This window comes from Carassius carassius, chromosome 23 (genome assembly GCF_963082965.1).
Source record: "Carassius carassius chromosome 23, fCarCar2.1, whole genome shotgun sequence".
NCBI classification, from domain to species: Eukaryota; Metazoa; Chordata; class Actinopteri; order Cypriniformes; family Cyprinidae; genus Carassius; species Carassius carassius.
This window is the reverse complement of record NC_081777.1, coordinates 27209943-27229765: the sequence shown is the minus strand read 5'-3', so window position 1 is coordinate 27229765 and position 19823 is coordinate 27209943. Positions and strand designations below refer to the sequence as shown.

The 19823-nt window shown below is 36.2% G+C and overlaps 1 protein-coding gene across 4 annotated transcripts in view; it reads left to right on the top strand.

Annotated features, from left to right (window-relative positions):
• Positions 1–16099, top strand: part of LOC132101667 (voltage-dependent calcium channel subunit alpha-2/delta-1) — a 94932-nt gene extending 78833 nt beyond the window's left edge. For 2 of the 4 annotated variants that reach the window (XM_059506784.1, XM_059506783.1), the window contains exons 23-39: positions 742–802; positions 1093–1190; positions 3290–3371; positions 3950–4012; positions 5014–5117; positions 5583–5669; positions 6540–6607; positions 6796–6834; positions 6936–7007; positions 7107–7259; positions 7391–7443; positions 8058–8113; positions 8710–8836; positions 11636–11748; positions 12577–12659; positions 12805–12893; positions 15243–15369. In XM_059506784.1, coding sequence (XP_059362767.1) covers positions 742–802; positions 1093–1190; positions 3290–3371; positions 3950–4012; positions 5014–5117; positions 5583–5669; positions 6540–6607; positions 6796–6834; positions 6936–7007; positions 7107–7259; positions 7391–7443; positions 8058–8113; positions 8710–8836; positions 11636–11748; positions 12577–12659; positions 12805–12891 — 1346 coding nt within the window. In that variant the 3' untranslated portion in view covers positions 12892–12893; positions 15243–15369. Of the gene's footprint in view, positions 1–741; positions 803–1092; positions 1191–3289; positions 3372–3949; positions 4013–5013; positions 5118–5582; positions 5670–6539; positions 6608–6795; positions 6835–6935; positions 7008–7106; positions 7260–7390; positions 7444–8057; positions 8114–8709; positions 8837–11635; positions 11749–12576; positions 12660–12804; positions 12894–15242 lie in introns of all 4 variants that reach the window. The other 2 variants (XM_059506782.1, XM_059506780.1) reach the window with 1 other exon arrangement.
• Positions 16100–19823: the final 3724 nt, after the last annotated feature.

Genomic DNA, 19823 nt, shown 5'->3' with positions numbered 1-19823 from the left:
AGCATTACCCTGAATGCCCATCCAGTGCTTCAAACCAGAAATTAAAACAGAGTGGTCAATTCTATCAAATGCCACCTTCAGATCTAACAGCGCCAACACAGCAGATTTGGCAGCATTGATAGTCAGTAAAATATAATTCAGAACCTTAACTAGTGCTGTTTCTGTGGAATGTTTTTTCCTAAAACCTGACTGGAACACTTCGAAAATATTGTTTTTAAAGAGAAAGCTCTGTAGTTGTTGAAACACTATTTTCTCAAAATGTTTTGACTTAAAAGAGAGATTTGAGACAGGTCTGAAATTAGTCAGCATTGTCAGATCTAAATTAGACTTTTTAAGAAGTGGATTTACAATTGCATGCTTCATGTCATCTGGAACCATTGCCATTTCAAGGCAGCATTCGTAATCTTAAGAACAGTAGGGCCAATCACCTCAAAAATATGTTTAAAAGATTGAGGAGTAAGAATGTCTTAGTAAGATCCAGAGGGTTTACAATAAAGAGTTTACTGGTGAAGAGTGGAGGAACAGAGGGATCTTGACAAGGAGAGGGAATATCTAGTCTAATATCTTGTCCACAAAAAAAATATGAAATTTGTCAAACATAGCCAGAGACATAGCCATATTTTTGTAGGGAAAAGCTACCATCTATAATCTCTGAATTACTAAATATTGACATAGCTAGATAGTTTTAAATGTTTTCAATATGCTGTCTAAACATATTTAAATCTCTCTCTCTCTCTGTAGCCTTTGAAACCATGCAGCAGGAGAAATTTGAGGAATATGGGTACACCTTTATTGCACCCAGGTAACACACACACACACACACACACACACACACACAGAGCAGAAACCGCAAATCTCCCACAGGGTTTAGTCGTGACAGGTTTATGTGGACTGTATCTAGACTCCATTAGTCTCTGAAGGCCTATAAATTCACACCTTCAGACCCAAACTTCACTCCCCTTAACAATGGATCCCACAGACACGGCAGCAGAAATGTTTGGTGACAGACACTACTTGAATACGCAGGCCTCACTGTGGTCATCAAACTGATTGTGTGTTTTTCTGTGATTAAACACTAATAGTGTTTTTCAGGGAATACTGCAAGGATCTCAAAGTCTTGTTCAACAACACCCAGTTTCTGATGGACTTCAATGAGTACATTGACAGGAAAACTCCAAATGATCCTCTGTGTGAGTGCAAACCTGAACACATTTATCCATCTTAGTGTGAGCGCTGTCCCACAGTGTAATAAGCTCAACTTGACCTTTCTTTTCTCGTGTGATGACTATAAGCTCTGCTTGCTTATTAATGTATTTATTAGTGCTGTCAATCGATAAAAAAATAACTAATCACATTTGTTTCTGAAATTAATCACAAATATTCATGATTAATCCCACCTAACATTAAAGGGGTCATATGATGACATTTCAAGTTTTTCTTTCTCTTTGGAGTGTTACAAGCTGTTAGTGATTAGATAAGATCGCTAAAGTTGCAAAGACTAAAGTCTCAAACCCAAAGAGATATTCTTTATAAAAGTTAAGACTCATCCACACCCTCCTAAAATGCCTCATTTAAACACTTCCCCACATCTACGTCACTATGTGGGAAGATTTGCATAACGCTGCCAAAATGTTCACGCAAAGACAGAAGCCGTAACTTTTATTCTCGCTGTAGTATTGTTGCCATGTTGTGAAGTCGCTGTGTGTTTCGCTGTGGAAGTGGAAATACTTAGTTTGGCCTTCCAAATCTTTTGCACATAATATACATGTACATACATGGAACACACTATACTACTTATATTTATATTTATATACACATACACTTATTTATCCAACACACATACTTAGCGTACAGTTACAATTTTTCCACATAATATACATGTACATACATAAATGCTCTTTTTAATATACCTGCCATACATTGTCAATTTGTATATTGTCAATCCTTACCCACCTATTTGTATTTTTTTGTATTTTTTATTCCTTATTGTGTTTTTTGTTCTGTCGCTGTTATGTTGCACTGCGGAGCTCTGTCACGAAAACAAATTCCTCGTATGTGTGAACATACCTGGCAATAAAGCTCATTCTGATTCAAATGAGGACACTACTAGAAGTCAGTGGTTAAGTTGTATTCACAACACTGTTCCAGAACAGTTCAACCCAAATATTCAGATGTGTGCCTCGCATTTTATGGAGGACTGTTTCCTGATCCTGGGAGAGAAGACTACAATGCCGGCTGTTCTGACTCTGAACGCTATATTGAATAGTTTGTCAGTGAACTATGGCTCTGTGTATTAAATGCTACTCCATCTGTAAGCACGTGTTGGAGATTTACTACTAATTACAGAACCGGCTTTACTGACGAGATGTGCATGACAATAACATGCAATTTACCGTGCAGTCATAAATATATATATTCAGTGTGTAGCACAGAATACAGTAAAACAGTATTCAGTATGAATGTTAAATTCAACTGAACATAGAAGCACCCTCAGTGTACTTTCTTTTGTTTATAGTTAAATGTTCAAGTGTTTTATGCGTCATTTTTGCAGTGATATTAATCCTGATGTAATCAAACCAACTGGACATCAAATTTTCAAATACTTTTTCTGCCCCTTGCATAACACCACCTTTTGTAAACACAAACCACTGTGGTTATTTTTTGAAAACATGATGTAGTGATATCAGAGGTGAGGGAGCTCAGATTACTCTCTTTTAGTGGCTGAGTCAGGTTGATTCCCGCTCAAATGATGTCAGCGTGTGTGGCGGTCCTGCCGTCTGTGAAGGTGACCCCTGCCAGCGCTCTGTTTAATCACAATGTAATTGATTAGTCTGCTCTGTAATGACTCCAGCGCTGTCATACTAATGCTCTTACCCATCATGACTCACTCTTTTCAGTAAAGAGATGCTAGCGCTAACTCATGAACACACCCAAAGATCTTTGCTTAATAAGCATTATTTTTCTCCTGAGAAGTAAGGTAGGTTTGTGTGTATATATGTATGTATGTTTATGTAGAATTATGATTAGCAACATAACAATATGTATACACTAGACTGACAAACCACATCTGTTTTACAATTTCTAGTTTTTTTTTGTTTTGTTTTTTTTTCATTTCAACTGTTTTGTTTAAATGATTGTCACAGTCATAAAGATTTATTTAGTTTTGCAGTTAGTTTCCACATTCTGGGTCAACAGGGAAGTTTGAACATGGGAAAATCCTGTTTTCCATGACATAATCCAAAACTATTGACTATAAAGACTTTCCTTTCTCTTTGTCTGTATTGTTCAGGTAATCTCACTCTTGTAAACCGGTTGCTGCTGGACGCCGGTCTCACAGCAGACCTCGTCAATGTCTGGAAGGATCAGAATGTGTAAGTTTACAGCAAAAAACACACACATGGAACAACATAAGACACTCTTCTACGTCTGTGTTAAATGCCTCAAGTTTTCAAGCACAAAGATCTCTGCAGACCAGAGAGACGCCTTCGTATAACTGCTGAACACAAAGCTCTATTTAGAGTCCTGACATGAATAAGACTGCTGTCTTATTGTCAAAAGCAAACTCAAGAGTCTAGCAATTATTACCAGGATTAAAGAACCCAACCATGTGGTAGTCCCAAAACACAGTTCTTAATGCATGTGACACATTTCAAAATTGTGTTTTCAATTTAACAAATGGTGTTTCAGTTAAATTTGTACACTGAGGAATGACCCAAATATTCCATTATGTTTTTCTTATTTGGAGGCTGAATGTGTTATTAGTTACTCGGGAACGTTCTTAACGTAATTTAATTTAAAGTACAAGGCTAGAATACCTAAACAAAACACTCACAGGTGTAAAGCTAGTTACAGCTAGAGCTAGAGTTGCTTGGTTTCTGTTTGGGGTCTTTGGGAAACTTCTAAACTGCATGCTTAACATACTGACGTCTTTTTTTTAAAATTTAACTAGAGATGGAGTTTTGGCACGCTTTGTGGCTACAGATGGCGGCATTACACGTGTGTATCCTAAAAGGTAAGTTTCAGTTGTGTGAAATATGTTCACTTCTCCATCCCCATGTGTGCAAGTGTGTGTGAGATGTGCTAAATTCTTTACGATCTTTCCTCTGTCTGCAAACCCCTCAGGGGTCTGCGGTTGAGACTGAAAGAAAGAGTGAGAGAGGATGTTTCAGAGGATGTTTCTAGTACAGAGTGATTCTTTTGAGATTTCTTATAGGAGCCATGTGCAGCTCTCGCTTTCTTTCTCCTGTCTTTATTAGCTCAAATCTATGAGAGCGAGTGGCTGAGTTTATAAACTTACTCTGGTGGTGTAAAACAGCAGGACTGTGTTTAAGAAGCTATTGTGGTGCACTTATTTGCAGTTCATATTTACTCACCTCGGTTCCAAAAACAAAATACCTGTTTTCTTTGTCTTTTTTGGAGCTTAACAGCACCAACCACAATCCTTTTGTGTTTTCTGGCACTGAACAGCATGTATATACTGCTAATCATTGTTTCTCTGGGGGAAATATAAGGTTTGCTTGACATGGCTGAGATTTTCCACTTGTCACTTTCAGATTCTCCTCTTCCTCAAATGTCTGGCATGTTGTATTGTTATTACTTATCATAGACATTGATGTGTCATTGCTGATTAACTTTATAAATAATATTTTTTCCCCACAATCATATATATATATATATATATATATTTTTTTTTTTTTTTTTTTTGCTTGAACCTCATAAATGCAGTCTTATTTACTTTATATGGTGTGGCTTTATTTTATTTTCTGTAAAATAATTCCTGATATGCTGTAATATTAATACTTATCTTGAGATTTATGTCACCTCTCTGAGACTTATTTCTGCACTTTAAATTAATTTATTAATTGCTTGATATTTATATTCATAGATGGAAGCCTCAGCGATTTAATTTACACAGTTATAATTTAATCTTTCTTCTTATTGTATTTGTAGGAAAGTGAACAAAAATTCAAGTAAAAAGGTTTAATATTCTCTCGCTTTCTCTCTTTTTCTCAGTGCTGGGGAAGAATGGGGTGAAAATTCAGAGACCTATGACTCAAGTTTTTACAAAAGGAGTCTGGACAATGACATATACATCTTCACCGCCCCATACATCAACAGTAAGAAGCACACTCTTGTTCTTTCAGTACACATCCCTTTTCTTACATTTGGATCGATGTGTGCTCTCTTTGGCACACTGCTTTACTAAGACAGCTGTTGATCTACTTGAAATGCGCACCTACAGATCTGCTGGCAAGGTCGAGTAAGCTTATATTACTGGGGGATTACCATTCAATGAGACTACCTCACATTCACGCACGTGTGGTCTGCAGCACTAATACACACACGGTCAAGAAGCACCCATGTGCCAAAACTCAATCCCAGGGGAACGCCTGGTCCTTGTGTTTATGTGAGGTTTTACCATTTAAGTTGGCAGGTGTTACCAGAAGAATTGCATTAACAGCATTTGGATACTGAAAGCATGTCTATTTGGATTAGTTAAATGAAATAGAGCAAAGAGGGCCAGTCTGACCTTAGATGCATTTTATTGTTCTGCATTTGTGCTGTATTTTCCCTTGAAACAGAGAGCAGAGAGTCTGGTTATGAGTCCGGTATCCTTGTCAGTAAAGCAGTGGACTTGGACATTAATGGAGCAAAACTCAAACCTGCTGGTAAGCTCTTAAAAATATACAGCTACTGTTAAAAGTTTGGGTCAGTATGATCTTTTTATTATTAATATTAAGACTTTTATCAACCAAGGATGCATTAAATTGGTTAAACGTGACAGTAAAGAAATTATGACAGTAAAGATTTTATGATTTATTATATTACAAAATATTTCTATTTTTTAAATAAATGTTCTATTAAATCCTCTTTTCATCAAACAATGCAAAAAAAAGTATCATTTTCCACAAATCACAGTTTTCAACACTGATAATAATAATGATTTCTGAAAGATCACGCGATAATGAAGACTGGAGTAATGGCTGCTAAAAATTCACTGGAAATCGAATATATTCCAATATGAAATGTGCAGTAATAATAATAAAATAAAATAAAAGTTTTTACTGTAATTTTGACCAAATAAAAGGAGCCTTCATGAATATGAAAAAAAACAACCTTTGAATGATAGTGAAAACGTTTTCTATTGAATATTTGCTCGATATAATAAATGTCATAACTGTTTTGCTTTAATAGGCCCATATATAGTGAATTATCAAGAATTTCCAACCAGTAGTAAAGTCATTTCTCTGTGGTTAAGTAAAAAGAAAAAAAACCAGTAATGTCACTGGTATTTGGTTTTAATGAAATTGCACAGTTCTTGCGTAAATAATTTAGCTTGTGTTTTAATGATTCATCACTGATGACTAATGAAGGCTATGACTAATTGTTTGGTCATTCTCTACACTAATTTCTGAGCTTTGTCTGACCCTGACATTGCTTCCAACTCATCATCTGAATCTTTTATCATTATATTTGTTGACCTCGCGTGAGTAGGATTTCAACACCGATGACAGTGTGTGTTTTGTGTTATCATACAGTGGTGGGAGTCAAACTCAATGTGTCAGCCTGGATGAACAGCTTCATAAATGCTACCACCAAGAAAAATGTAAGCAGAAATGACCCTCGTTTCCTTATCGGCACATGTGGAAGCTGTTTAGTCACAAACGCAGCCTCTCTAGATGGGCCGATATTGCTGTCTGAGAGCGGAGATGAATTGACTCGCTCTAATAAATGTTGCAAAAGACTTGTTTCATGAGTTCTTAGCTCTCTCCTCACATAATTTCCTCTCCGCAGTGCAAGGATGAGATCTGCGGGTGCCTCAGAAATGATAAGGTAGGGCGCTGACTGCTTCATGCTGCTCTGACCTCTGCAGCCACTTATCTAAAGCTGCTTTCACCCTCGGTTTCTGATGAATGGCTGGTTTTACTCCTCAGCAAGTGGACTGCGTGATTCTGGATGATGGCGGATTCCTGCTCATGTCCAATCAGGATGAATATATCACACAGGTAGAATATATTTACAAGGTTAATGCCAGGTCTAGCAATGCTTGTGTACTAACAGTCACACAAAGTAGTAGTTTTCATTTTCTGACTCTGATGTTTCAGATAGGTCAGTTCTTTGGTGAAGTGGACCCTGTTCTGATGATTACTTTGGTCAATACCTCACTGTTCTCTTTTAATAAAACCTATGACTACCAATCCGTCTGCGACCCGGAGAGAGAAACTAAAGCTGCTGCCGGACCCCGCTCTATATATGTGGTAAAGAATATGTGTCAACTTCTTTAAAAAGCATCAATGTAGGGGTTTCTGATAGACTTCTGTAATGTGAAAACAAAGTCCAAAATCTGTCAAGATTGTTGCATATATGTTTGTGTGTTTGTTTTTGACAGCCAACGATAGCAGATATGCTGACTGTAGGCTGGTGGGCCTCCACTGCGGTCTGGTAAGATAAGAAGAAATAGAAACCACTCATAAGCCCCTTTCACACTGCATGTCGGACCCGGCAAATTGCTTGGGATTGATTCCGCCATTGAACCCGGGTTGGGGACCTAGTAACATTGCCGGGTTCAACCCGGGACAAGCGCTGTATGAACAAAAGCCAGATCTAATGCCGTGTCGAAGTGATGATGCGTGTTATCGTGCGACTCTTTTACCGGCTGTTTTGAAGGAAGATCAACGTTTGCGACGGAAAAATATGTGCAAACTGTAATGAAGCGGAGATCACTTAGTTCCTCACTTTCCGCGCTGACGCCGAGATCATTCGCTTGCTTCAGTGAAAGTATAACGTGCCTAATGTTTTCGACTCGTACATTACACGTCACGCCCTGATGTCACGTGTCGTTACGGGACCTTTACAGGTTGTGTGTGAAAGCATTCACATATCCCAGGTAATCACTGGCAGTGTGAAAGTGCGAAATCTAGCGACCCAGGAACAATTGCCGGAACACTTTACCCGTGTATTTGCCGGAATGGCAGTGTGAAAGGGGCTAGAGAGAAACACACATAGAAAAGGACTGCAGTGTGAAGTGGATGTTCTCATTTGTTTCTTCCTTTTAGGTCAGTTTTGCAGCAGCTACTTCTCAGTTTGACTCTCCCAAATATAGTGGGAACAGGTATGTTTCAGAAACAAAACCCAGAATTTCTGGCTCTTCGATTTGCATAAAAAACGTTGGATTTTGTAAAATCAAGAACCTTTTAATTCTTTAGTTTTTTTTCTTTTTTTTTTTTTTTATAAATCACGAAAATTCTAACTTTTTAATTCTACGCAATTGTTGGCGAAAATACTAGTGGCATGATGTATGTATACTGATTTTTCAAAAGGGGAAAAAATCTGTACATTTAAATTTATTTTATTTTTATACATCCTCCATCCATATATATTTAAGTAATACTAATATTTATAATAATGTTACACAACATTTTTATCATCTACAGTACATACTGTAAACATATATTACATGGATGGAATTATGTCATTTAAATGCATTGATTAAATGAAGTCAACTTTACATTTGAAATAAAGTAAAATTCTAATTGATTTCATGCAATGCTGTTAAGTTGTCAAAATGTTCAAGAACTGCTGTAGTAGTTTGCATCAACTGAACAAGCCGCATGCATTTTGTTACATATGCTGTTGACCTGCGCTTGTGTGTTTTGATATACATGATATATATGTTTTGATATTGCTGGTGTGTTTGTGTGTTGGCAGCATACTCGGAGGATGACCTCTCGGATGCCTTCTCCAAAGAGAGCTGTATCACCGAACAGACTCAGTATTTCTTTGAGAACGAGAACAAATCTTTCTCTGGAGCTATGGACTGTGGAAACTGCTCCAGGTGAGGACTGTTTTTCTGTTTGTGTGCGCATAAATCCATCCGCATTCCCTCTGTCCGCGTGTGTGGGAGTGCGTGTGAGCATGTGCAGATGATGTCAGCGATGTCTTTCTGTCTCTTCCTGGATAACTGCTCATCCCGGTAAGTCATCTCTCCAAGGAGCGAGCAGCTCAGCTTTCCTTCTCTTTTTCTTTCCGTCCCCTCTGCTCCCTCGTTCCCTGGATCCGTCCGACGTCCAGTCGGCCGTAAATCCCTCTGGCCGTGCTGTTTAATGTAACACCGCTAAAGCGAAACGTGTTGGGGTGGGTGGGGGTGCCCGGCCTGACAGAAACTCTACGCCTTTTTTACGAGCCCCACGTGTAACTCTGCGTACGATAGCTTTTCTTCCATGTTAACTACTTTAGACATGTAAAGTTTAACAAGAGAAATCCATTTGTGAGATCTCAGGAGCTCAAGACCTGAGCTTCGGCATATGTAATTCAATCTCGCTCGCATAGACATCAACACCAGCTCAGGCAAAAGGAACGCATGTACTGATGAGAGGACTGCAGGAATTGCCAGCGAAAGGATGGTTTAAACTGAACATCAAGGAGACTACGGCAAATTAGACTTCTTATTTATTTTTGGATAACACACTCCCCTCTGAGGTTATATAATGCCTCTGTTTTTAAACTTAGTGAGCTGCCTTGCTGTCTACTGCCTACAGAGACACTAGGGTTGAATCAATACTGAAATTTTGGCCTCAGTGCATTACCATCTTCTTGTCCCATGGTATCAATACCAAATTAAGACCTTAGGCAACAAATAGTCTCAGCCAACTGATGAACTGCAAGAAGTGCCAATAAAATCAATAATTGAATGTTAATGTTTCATGATTTCTTTTTAAAGAATGAAAATAAGTGTTGAGTTGACAATTAAAATACTGTATGTGTATTTCAGTTTTTCCTACATAATGCTGTTTTTTTAATCAAAAAGTATAAATCAAATAGATGCAAATATATCCAGCAGCAAATGTAATGTTTTCAGTGTTTATACTGGGGTAAAATAATATTTGCGAAAATTGATATTATTTTTGCAATATTTAATGCTGTTGCACTTCAATATTAATTAAATTCCACCAAATAATGAGTATAAGACTTTTGTTAAACCTACATAACTACTGTTTGAAACTAATAAATAAATAGTATTTATATTTTGCAAGCCTCTTTAAAATTATACTTAACAAGGCTGCATGTATTCAATAAAGAGGACAGTAAAAACAGAAATATTTTAAAAGTATTATTACAATTTAATATTTTAATATGTTTAAAATGGCAAAAAAATATTTTTAGTTTAAAATAACTAAATATTTTGATTTCTGTAATAAACAGCCATTACTCCAGTCTTCAGTGTCTTATAAATCAAGCTGATATATAAAACAATTCTTAACGTCAATGTTGAAAATTGTTTAATATTTCTGTGGGAACTTTATACATTTATTTAAGGATTTTGTCCTTATGATTCTTTGATTAACAAAGATCAAAAGAACAGCATGTATTTGAAACATACATCTTCTGTAATATTATAAATGTCTACTTTGATCAATTAAGTGTACCCTTGCTGTAAAAAATAAATTTCTTAAAAAAAAAAAGGAACTTACCCCAAACTTTTGAATGGTAGTGTACATTCTGGATTTGTTTTGTGAATAAGTTATAGAAACAAACAATTGTTATATGAAGTTCAATGAAAATGTGTTAAACATATTTAGTAAATCCATGCAAAAACTCATTCCAACTTTTACATTTTAGTCACAAAGCTGCTATTATTTCCAGGTAAGCACTACTAACATTATTTTGTGAAACACTATTTTGAACAAGGCGTTTTTTGTTCATACAATAAAAATGAGTGAGTTCCAGTGTTAGAGTGACATGACTTTGAGTAAGTGATTTTAAAATGCTCATTTTTGTGTGAACTAACCTTTTAAAATGATGTCTGAGTATGCAACTCACTAGGTTTTGGAACATCGCTATAATTTCTCACAGGATGTTTTTCATGGAGACCACAAAAACCCACCTGAAGCACCCTTTTTGCTCTAATAACCTCTCCTGCGCTCATGAATAAAGCATTCCTCAGAGGGCAGACAGATGTGAGCCACTGAACTTTAGGACTTCATGCTTCTCTGTGATCATCAAGCCCTCCGTGTGTGTGTGCATATGTGTTTGTGTGAGTGTGACCCGGTGGCCGCTATGATCTGAGGCTCGTTATGCACCACCGAGCATGCTGGGTAGCGGTAAACAGCCTGTGATTACCAAGAGAGCAGGTGATGTGTAACAAAGAACTTCCACGCACACATCCCAATTTATACGTTTACATGCACACAGGCCGCTGCAAAAACCTGTGTCACTCTTTTTTAAAGAGAGGGAGGAGAGCTATAAAAGAGAACGCTATAAAGAAAACTCTTGGCTAAAAACTCGTTCGGCGATGACAGTACGTAACAAGCTGCCAAGCGAAGCAGATTTCCAATATAATATACTCATCTCCTGTTACACTTACTAAAGACATGCACACATGTTGGGACGGTTTTGGATATTTAAGATGTGTATAATTGATTCCTGACAAAGAGCTTATGCATAATGTTTCAAGTCGGCAGCCGTTTATGCTTGCTTATGTTTACTGCTCCTTCTGTAAAATGGGTGGTCTCGATGAGGCTTATATCTGCATAGTTTAGAGATGTATCAACCCTCTCTTATGATATAAGCTTTTGAGAACTGTAAGAACTGTTTGTTTTAATGACTTTGCTGTTTTCCCACCTTTTTTTCCAAGAATGTACCGGGCTGAGAAGCTCCCAAACACAAATTTGGTTTTTCTGATCTCTGACGCCAAGAGTTCCTGTCTGTCCTGCGATCCCAAACCACTGAGACAAGCCGAACAGCCCTGTATCCTTCAAATGATTCTCTCGTGTTCAATCAGTAGAGTAGGTGCCTGAAACAACAGAGTCATGGGTTTGATTTCTTAAAGGAATAGTGCACAGTGCATATGACTTTCAGACAAATCCAATCGGAGTTATATCAAAAAATGTGCTGGCTCTTACAAGCTTTATAATAGCATTGAATCTGGTTCGAGATAGAAGTACTCCACACAGCTCTGGGGGTCAATAAAGGCTAACCCAACACCTACATCCTACACCATCTGCTGGAACACCACTAACTACAGCTAGCAGAAGCTTGAGATAATTGTTTGGTACAAACGCATCTCTTTGTTTCAGAAGCCATTTATTAACCATTGGTCTGAAACTCAATTCCTGGGGGGCTACAGCTCTGCACAGTTAGCTCCAACCCTAATCAAACGCACCTGATCCAGATAATCAAGCTCTTCAGGAATACTAGAAAGGTTTGATTTGGAGCTAAACTGCAGAGCAGGAATTGAGTTTTGAGTCCACTGTCCTGAATGTAATTTTTTGGACTTCAACTATTTGGGCAAACTATTTAAGGAATGTATGAAGTATTTATTTAGTTTGTGTGCTTATTTAGCTGGCTCAAATATGATATACATAAATAAAAATCACAACAATAAATAACTCCCGGACCACTACAGTACATAAAAGTTATTAGAGGTCGACTTAGTGGTTACTAAGTCTAAGTTCCCACCCAAAAAATGGGTCCCAAACATAGGTGGAAAAATGTATTGAATTAGTCCTCAAGTATATAAGCCTGGCCAACTTTTTTTTTTCAGTTTTGGCTATTGTCCTTATTGACCTCTTTCAGCTACTGGTCCTGATCCATGCGTGCTGGCCCAGAACCCTCGCTACAGGAAAGGACCGGATGTCTGCTTTGACAACAACGCAGATGTAAGTTATAACCAAAATGGGTCATTCTCAACAAATGTGTCTTAATCATTCACTGCTTGCTTTTTTCTTTTTTAACTAACATACATGTCCTTTCTGTTTGCACGTTGAATGCTCATTGGTTGCTCATCATGCCCATCACTGCTAGGATGAGCCTTTGTGTCCAATCAGTGGCTCTTCTTCATTGACCTATTACTCATCCATCATTTTGCTGCTGTTTCTGCTTTGTGTTTGATGGTCAGTTTCATCTTGTTGTGTGCTTCCATTTTTATATTTTAAACTATTTCTTTGAATCGTTCTTAACTCTTTATTGAATTAATTGTTGCATGCTAGACTTTATCTGGTTGTCATGTCATATAAGGGTCTAGATGTAGGCTAAAATATTGTTTATTCATTGCCTCAGTATGGATCTAGAGGCAGGACGCCACTGCTTTCCTTCTGCTGTGAAAGTAGGAAGTGCATTTTCAGCTAGTTCCCTGAGAGATTTTCTGTGGTATAAACATAGGAAACTCCAGATGTGTTTCCGTCCTAACGTCGATGATGCTATGCCTCTCAAACCTGGGGCATCCCAGGACTTTCATTGGCAAGCCCTTCACACACGCCTACTGTTGCACGCAAGTCTAGTTTCACCTAGACCATCAGTCGTGCATTATTTCTACAGCAAGAGTTTTTGCATGCATGTCATTGATTTGATTTATTCCTTTTGACTTCAGCCAAAACATGTTTTGATATTCACAATATATTTTTCATTTCACATATATCATACTGTCATGTAATTGAGCTACATTCTTTGCGGGTCTTCTTCCTGCTGAAAACAACAACAACTTGTGTGTTTGTGTTTGTGTATGTGTGTATATATATATTAAAATGTATTATACTTTAAATTATCATTTATTTCTGTGATGCAAAGCTGAATTTTTAGGATCATTATCACATGATCCTTTAGAAATCATTCTAATATGATGATTCATTATCAAAGTTGTAAACAGTTCTGCTGCTTAATATTTTTTCAGAACATGTGATACTTTTTTAGGATACTTTGATGAATAAAAAGTAAAAAAAAAAAAGAAGAAGCTATGTTTTTAAAATATAAATATTTTGTAATAACAATATACACTACTGGTAAGTAATTTGGGGTCAATATTTTTTTTCTTTCTTTTTTTTAAATAAAATCAATACTTTTATTCAGCAAGGATGTGTTAAATTGATAAAAAGTGATAGTAAAGAAAATATATTATTAGAATATATATTATTATAATTTTTTATTTTTATTTTGAATAAATTCAGTTCTTTTTAACCTTTCATTCATCAAATATATTAGACAGCAGAACTGTTTCCAACACTCATAATAAATCAGAATATTAGAATGGTTTCTAAATGATCATGTGACAGACTGGATGTTACATGTGACACTGAAGGCTGGAGTAATGATGCTGAAAATTCAGCTTTGCATCACAGGAATAAATTTTTTTTTTTTTAAAGTAAATTCAAATAGAAAACTATTATTTTAAGTTGTAATAATATTTCACAATATTACAGTTTTTTCTGTATTTTTGATCAAATAAATGCAGGCTTGATGAGCAGAAGAAACGTCTTTCAAAAACATTAAAAATAGTAATGTTTCCAAACTTTTGGTCTGTACTGTACATGTGTTCCCGGGGAATCGAACCCCCAACCTTGCGATTGATATCGCAGTGCTCTACCAATTGAGCTACAGGAACACTATATATATATATTTAAACAAAAAGGCAACAAAATTAATAACTTTAAATAAAATAAAAACAACTTAAATATGTTAAAATATAGTAAAATAACACTGGTCAAATGATGTTAGCATGTGTTATTTTCATACCATATTTATTAATTAGCTTTTTATTTTTATAGTTTCAGCTTACATTTAAATTTAGTTATTTTCATATTTTGTTTTGTTTAATATATTTTTTTAATTTTGTATTATTATTATTATTGTAAGTTTATTTTAATTAATTTTTCTGTCTGTTTAAATTTTAGTATTTTTAGTTCATCAATTTTGAGCCAAAGCAACATAGTTTTTTTTTCTTGTATTGTTTATATTTAATTTTATTTCAGTCTTAATTAAATCTTAGTTTTAGTTAACAATACAACACTGGTTAAAGCAGATAGACCACCTTAAACCAGAAACAAACCAAATGCAATGTTTTAAAAAACAAAACAGGTGGAAACCATTAAGGTCGTTGCACACTCGTAATAAATTTTCACACATTAAAAAATAAATACAGCCTCACGTTGTGTTAATCACATTGACACACTGCCTCTTAAACATACAGTATGTCTGTCATAAAAAGAAAAAAAAGGAAAATCGGATCAGGTTCTATATTCTGTGTTTTCGCATCCATAGCAAGTACTTTGATAAGAAAGTATGGCAAATAAAAATAAATAAATAAACAAAGAAAGAAGAAGAAAGAAAAAAATGCATATGTTATTTTCGCACTCTGTGTGCAAGGATTTTTAAGCTGCTTTGTCTGAACTGAACTGCCTGGCCTTACTGTATTATGTAGGTGTGTTTATGTGAGGTTGAAATCACTAACGTCTCTGTATTGACCGCAGGAGGACGCGTCTGACTGTGGTGGTGGCTGCAGTTTGAGTCCATCTCTCTGGCCGATGTTGGCCCTTCAGCTTCTTCTACTCTGGCTGCTTACTGGAACCAGAACCTGTTTGTCCTGACCAGAGCACATCTATAGACTAGACTGACTGAAGTGCTTATTATACAGACCACAACATAACCACACTTTGACTATATGACCTAAGATTGTTTGTTAGTCGACCCAAAACAATACGACTAATACAGATTCAAACTCTACTGTAAAATTGACATGAATCATCAACTTACTGCCAAATACTGCCCTCTCAGACCAACCAGAAAAAGCAACACAGTCAGACACGAGAGACATATATACACTTATGTTTATGACTTTGGAACACAAAACCACATTATGACCACAGAAATGAAAATGATTCATGCAAAATGTTTAGTGCCATAAGCAGGCAAATATAATGTGTCAACAAAGTGGTCAAAGACGGCTTGCAGCACCAGCCTAGATCTGAAGCAGTGTTTAATGGGACAGGAAAGGCTGTTCAGCTCTGGAGCTCATTATGAATTCTGCTGGAAGTGAGATTTGCAGCAGTAGTAGGTCAGTGATGTCACACCCAAGCCCTTTAGGCCCATCAAGAGCTGTTTTACTTGTTTTATGTTCTTTGATTTCTCTTGTATGTGCAGTAGGGGGAATCTCATGAAGAAATCTGTAAGTCATATTTCACCTCAACATTAAAAGATAAGAATATATATACAGTACCACTGAAAAGTTGGGGGTTGGTAAGAATTTTTGTAATGCTTTTGAAAGAGGTCTTTTATGTTCACCAAGGTATTTATTAAGAATTAAAAAAAAAAAAAATTAACTGTTTGTATTTTAATGTTTTCAAAAATGTAATTGAATTTCAATGTAAAAATGTAAAAAAAAAAATTTTGTTTTTTGACATTGTAAAAGTGTTAACTGTTATGTTCGATTAATGAATAAATATAAGATAAAAAAAAAATAAAAAATCTTACTGACCCCAAAGTTTTAAACGGGTGTTGTGTGTATGCTTTAAAAAATTAAATAAAAATATCATTATTTATTATATTTCAAATATTTTTTTCACATTAGAATAAATGGCAAAAAATTGGGTCAAAGTGGCAAAGATAAATGGCAAAGATCATTGGCATGAAAATAAAGTCAGTATAGACTTTCTTTATATGGGAAAAAAAAGTGTTTGTGTAATTTATTAATTTATTTATTTATTGAGGTGACATATGACCTGGACATTTCTTTCCAGTTCATTTCAGATTTACCCAATGTGATTTTATCAAATTTTATCATCATTTTTGCTAGGTCTTTGGGCTTAGCGTACTTTTGTTGCTAATCATAAACATCTCAGAGATCCCCTGATAACTCGATCATCTGAGGTAACTGTAAGCATATGATATAAACGTTAGAAAAAAGTGTCATGTTGAATGTCATGATTCAAGGAAAATTTCATATGCGATCAAACCACATATGAGTGCATCATCTGATGTGAAATGCAGACGACTCTAAAGACTGAACAGGCTCCGATTAGTATAGCGAAGCCTTTTTTGTCGTGTCAGAAGTCACACGCTTGCGTCCAAGTGTCCAAAGCATGTTGAATGTGCTTTGTACACTCCCTATCCCATCTGCAGGGCCCCTGCTATCAGACGATTGCTTGTTTTACTGTATGTCGTCCAGATATTTCATCTGTCAGATTTTGTTCCAGCACGACAGACATGATACCACAAGCGTGTCAGATATTACATCCACATGTTGAACCACTATGAGAAAACACAGCACATGACAGGTTATAAAAATGCTCAACCCTGGAGAACCGTGCATTTATGATGGTTGAATGTATGTTTGTTTTATTTATTTATTTGATAGAAGGTCCGTGCATGACATTAGACGATATCAATCAAAGCTATTGCCAATGGGGGAACATTTGCATGTTCCTTTGAATGTTCTGGAAGAAGAACAAAAACCAATGGCAATGCCTAGAGCTATGAAAAATGAAATATTTATCCATCACAATCCAAAGGCCAAGTATCCAGGAATAAAATAACATGCTTCTCTCATCGTTTGAGAGAAGTTTTAACATTTGATGGCTTAAAAGCTTTGTCTATTTTAACAGTCAGTGTTTGCATGAGTCTATGGCTTGATATTCATGCAAAAAATAAATGATGATGGCTTAATTAGACTGAATGGAGCTTTACAGTTTTAATTTTTTTCGTTAAAGCCTTTTTGATGAGGAGCCTGTAAAAGTGATGTAATTACAGTGATGATATTAAGTGCAACTGAAATTAAAGGTGGAAGGTATAATTTCATAGTGATTGCCAAATGAGTATGGAATGTAAAGAAATGCACGAGGTAGATTTAAAGTAAAGTGTGTGTTTAGTTAACTGGATATCCGCAAAATATTGCTCGCACCTGTGCGTCCACGTCAGGCTTTATCCTTCGGAATGAGATGAATTTTTCTTTCTGTCTTCACTGATGTAGCATTGAGTTATAGACCTAAATATGCAGTGCATTTATGAATTATTACAGACATTTGTGGACTCCTCTGAGGCTTTGGGGGTCTGGATTTCTCATCTCAGGCCTAGGGTGGAGGCTTTAGGATGTAATATTTAAATACCTCACTAAACGAATACGTGAGATGTGATTTGATCCAAGAGAGCTGAATAACTCCCCTCTTTACAAACTATACTGAGTTTTAAATGCCAGCGAAATGTATACAAACCCTACAGAGACCGCTTCACCGTTTGAACACAAATTGATCTCATGCCATGTCCGACAAAGAACGTCCGCAAAACATGAAACAGGTTAATGACATGATTATTCTAAAACTAAAAACTTGAAATCTGGCAGTGCCTATACATGGTTAGTCAAGAACAGCAAATTACCTAAAAGTAGCATTCATCTGGGGTTTTATTGGATTGCTTCAAAACAAAGTGTTTTCATATGTTGTCCATCATGATGGAGTACAAGAGATTTTTTATTTATTTATTTATTTTTTATCTTTTTCAACTTTTAATATTACACAAACACACACACACACACACACAAACGTTTTGTGACACGCTCTTAAAAATAAAGGTTTAAAAAAGTAGAATACAATCATAAAGCATTTTTGGTTCTTCAGACAACTTTTCAGTAAATAGTTCTCAAAGGAATTGTTCACCCAAAAATAAAACCTCATTGGTGCAGATAGCCTCGTGGTTAGTGTGTCGCAATACAGCGCAGCTGCACTCATGGCGACCCGAGTTTGATTCCCCTTTGCCAATCCTGCTCCCCTTTCTCCACTCAATGCTTTACTGTCGTCACTCTACTATACTATCTAAATAAAAAAAGGCATAAGACCCCCCCCCCCCCCCCCCAAAAAAAAAAACAACAACATGAAAACCACAGTGCCATACAAGCTCTAGATGAGTTTTTATCCAACAGATGAAGTGAATGGGTGCCGTCAGAATGAGAGTACAAACAGCTGATAACAATATCACAATAATCCACACAAATCCAGACCATCAATTAACATCTTTTGAAATAAAAAAACTGTTTGTAAGAAACAAATGAGTCCATAATCCATGATAATGATCTTCCAGTGAAAAAGACTGTTCGCTATTTTCCACTCATATTAAAATTAAACATGTTTGTTTCGAACTGTTTTAAACAGACTTTTCCACTGGAGAAAGCAATGTTATGGATAAATAACTCAGTTACAAACACAACTTTTCGCTTCACAAGATGTTATTTGATGGACTGGAGTCATAACTTGTGGTAATCCATTCTTTTGTGGTAACAATTTGGATGTTTTTATCAGCAGTCTGGACTCTCATTCTGACGGCACCTATTCACTGCAGAAGATCCAATTGTGAGTAAGTGATGTAATGCAACATTTTGAAAAATTGTTCAGAGGATGAAACAAACTCTTAAATAACATAGTGCCATTAATTATATATATATATATATATATATATATATATATATAGAATGCACTATTCCTTTAAAATAACTGGAATGGAAAGGTCTCATGGATGTTAAAGCTTAAAGAACAGGTTAAAGACCGATACAGAGCCTGTATTTTTAAGAGTATATTGTAGAGCAACTGACTAAGAAGAAGTGAAAAAAAGACACTCAAGAGTCTAAATCATGAATCCAAAAGGTTAAAATGAATAAATCTGTTTCATAAAAAGCATTCCACTTTAAAAAAGAGGGTACAGACATTTGTAAGTGGGTTCAGGTTTGCATGGTGCTCCCGCGATGCTCTTTGACATTTCGACCCTCGCATGAAAGGTTAGACGTGTACAGACATGCCCCCCCTCATGTAAAGAGGAATCGGATGTGTGTATTTACTGTATGTTTTCTGAATGCTGCTCTCAGCCTCATAGGGCTGCCATGTGTCTGTACTTACTGGTGTTGGTGCTCAGTGTGCCAGAAAGTTTTCACTGAGGTTGCGCTTCTTTTCCTGAGTGTGTATCCAAGTCACTCTTTGATTCGTGTGTGTTCATTGGTGGGGAGGGGTGTAAGGGGTGTGGTATGTTCCTCAAAGCCCCGCCCACCTCACTATATATATATATCTTTTGTG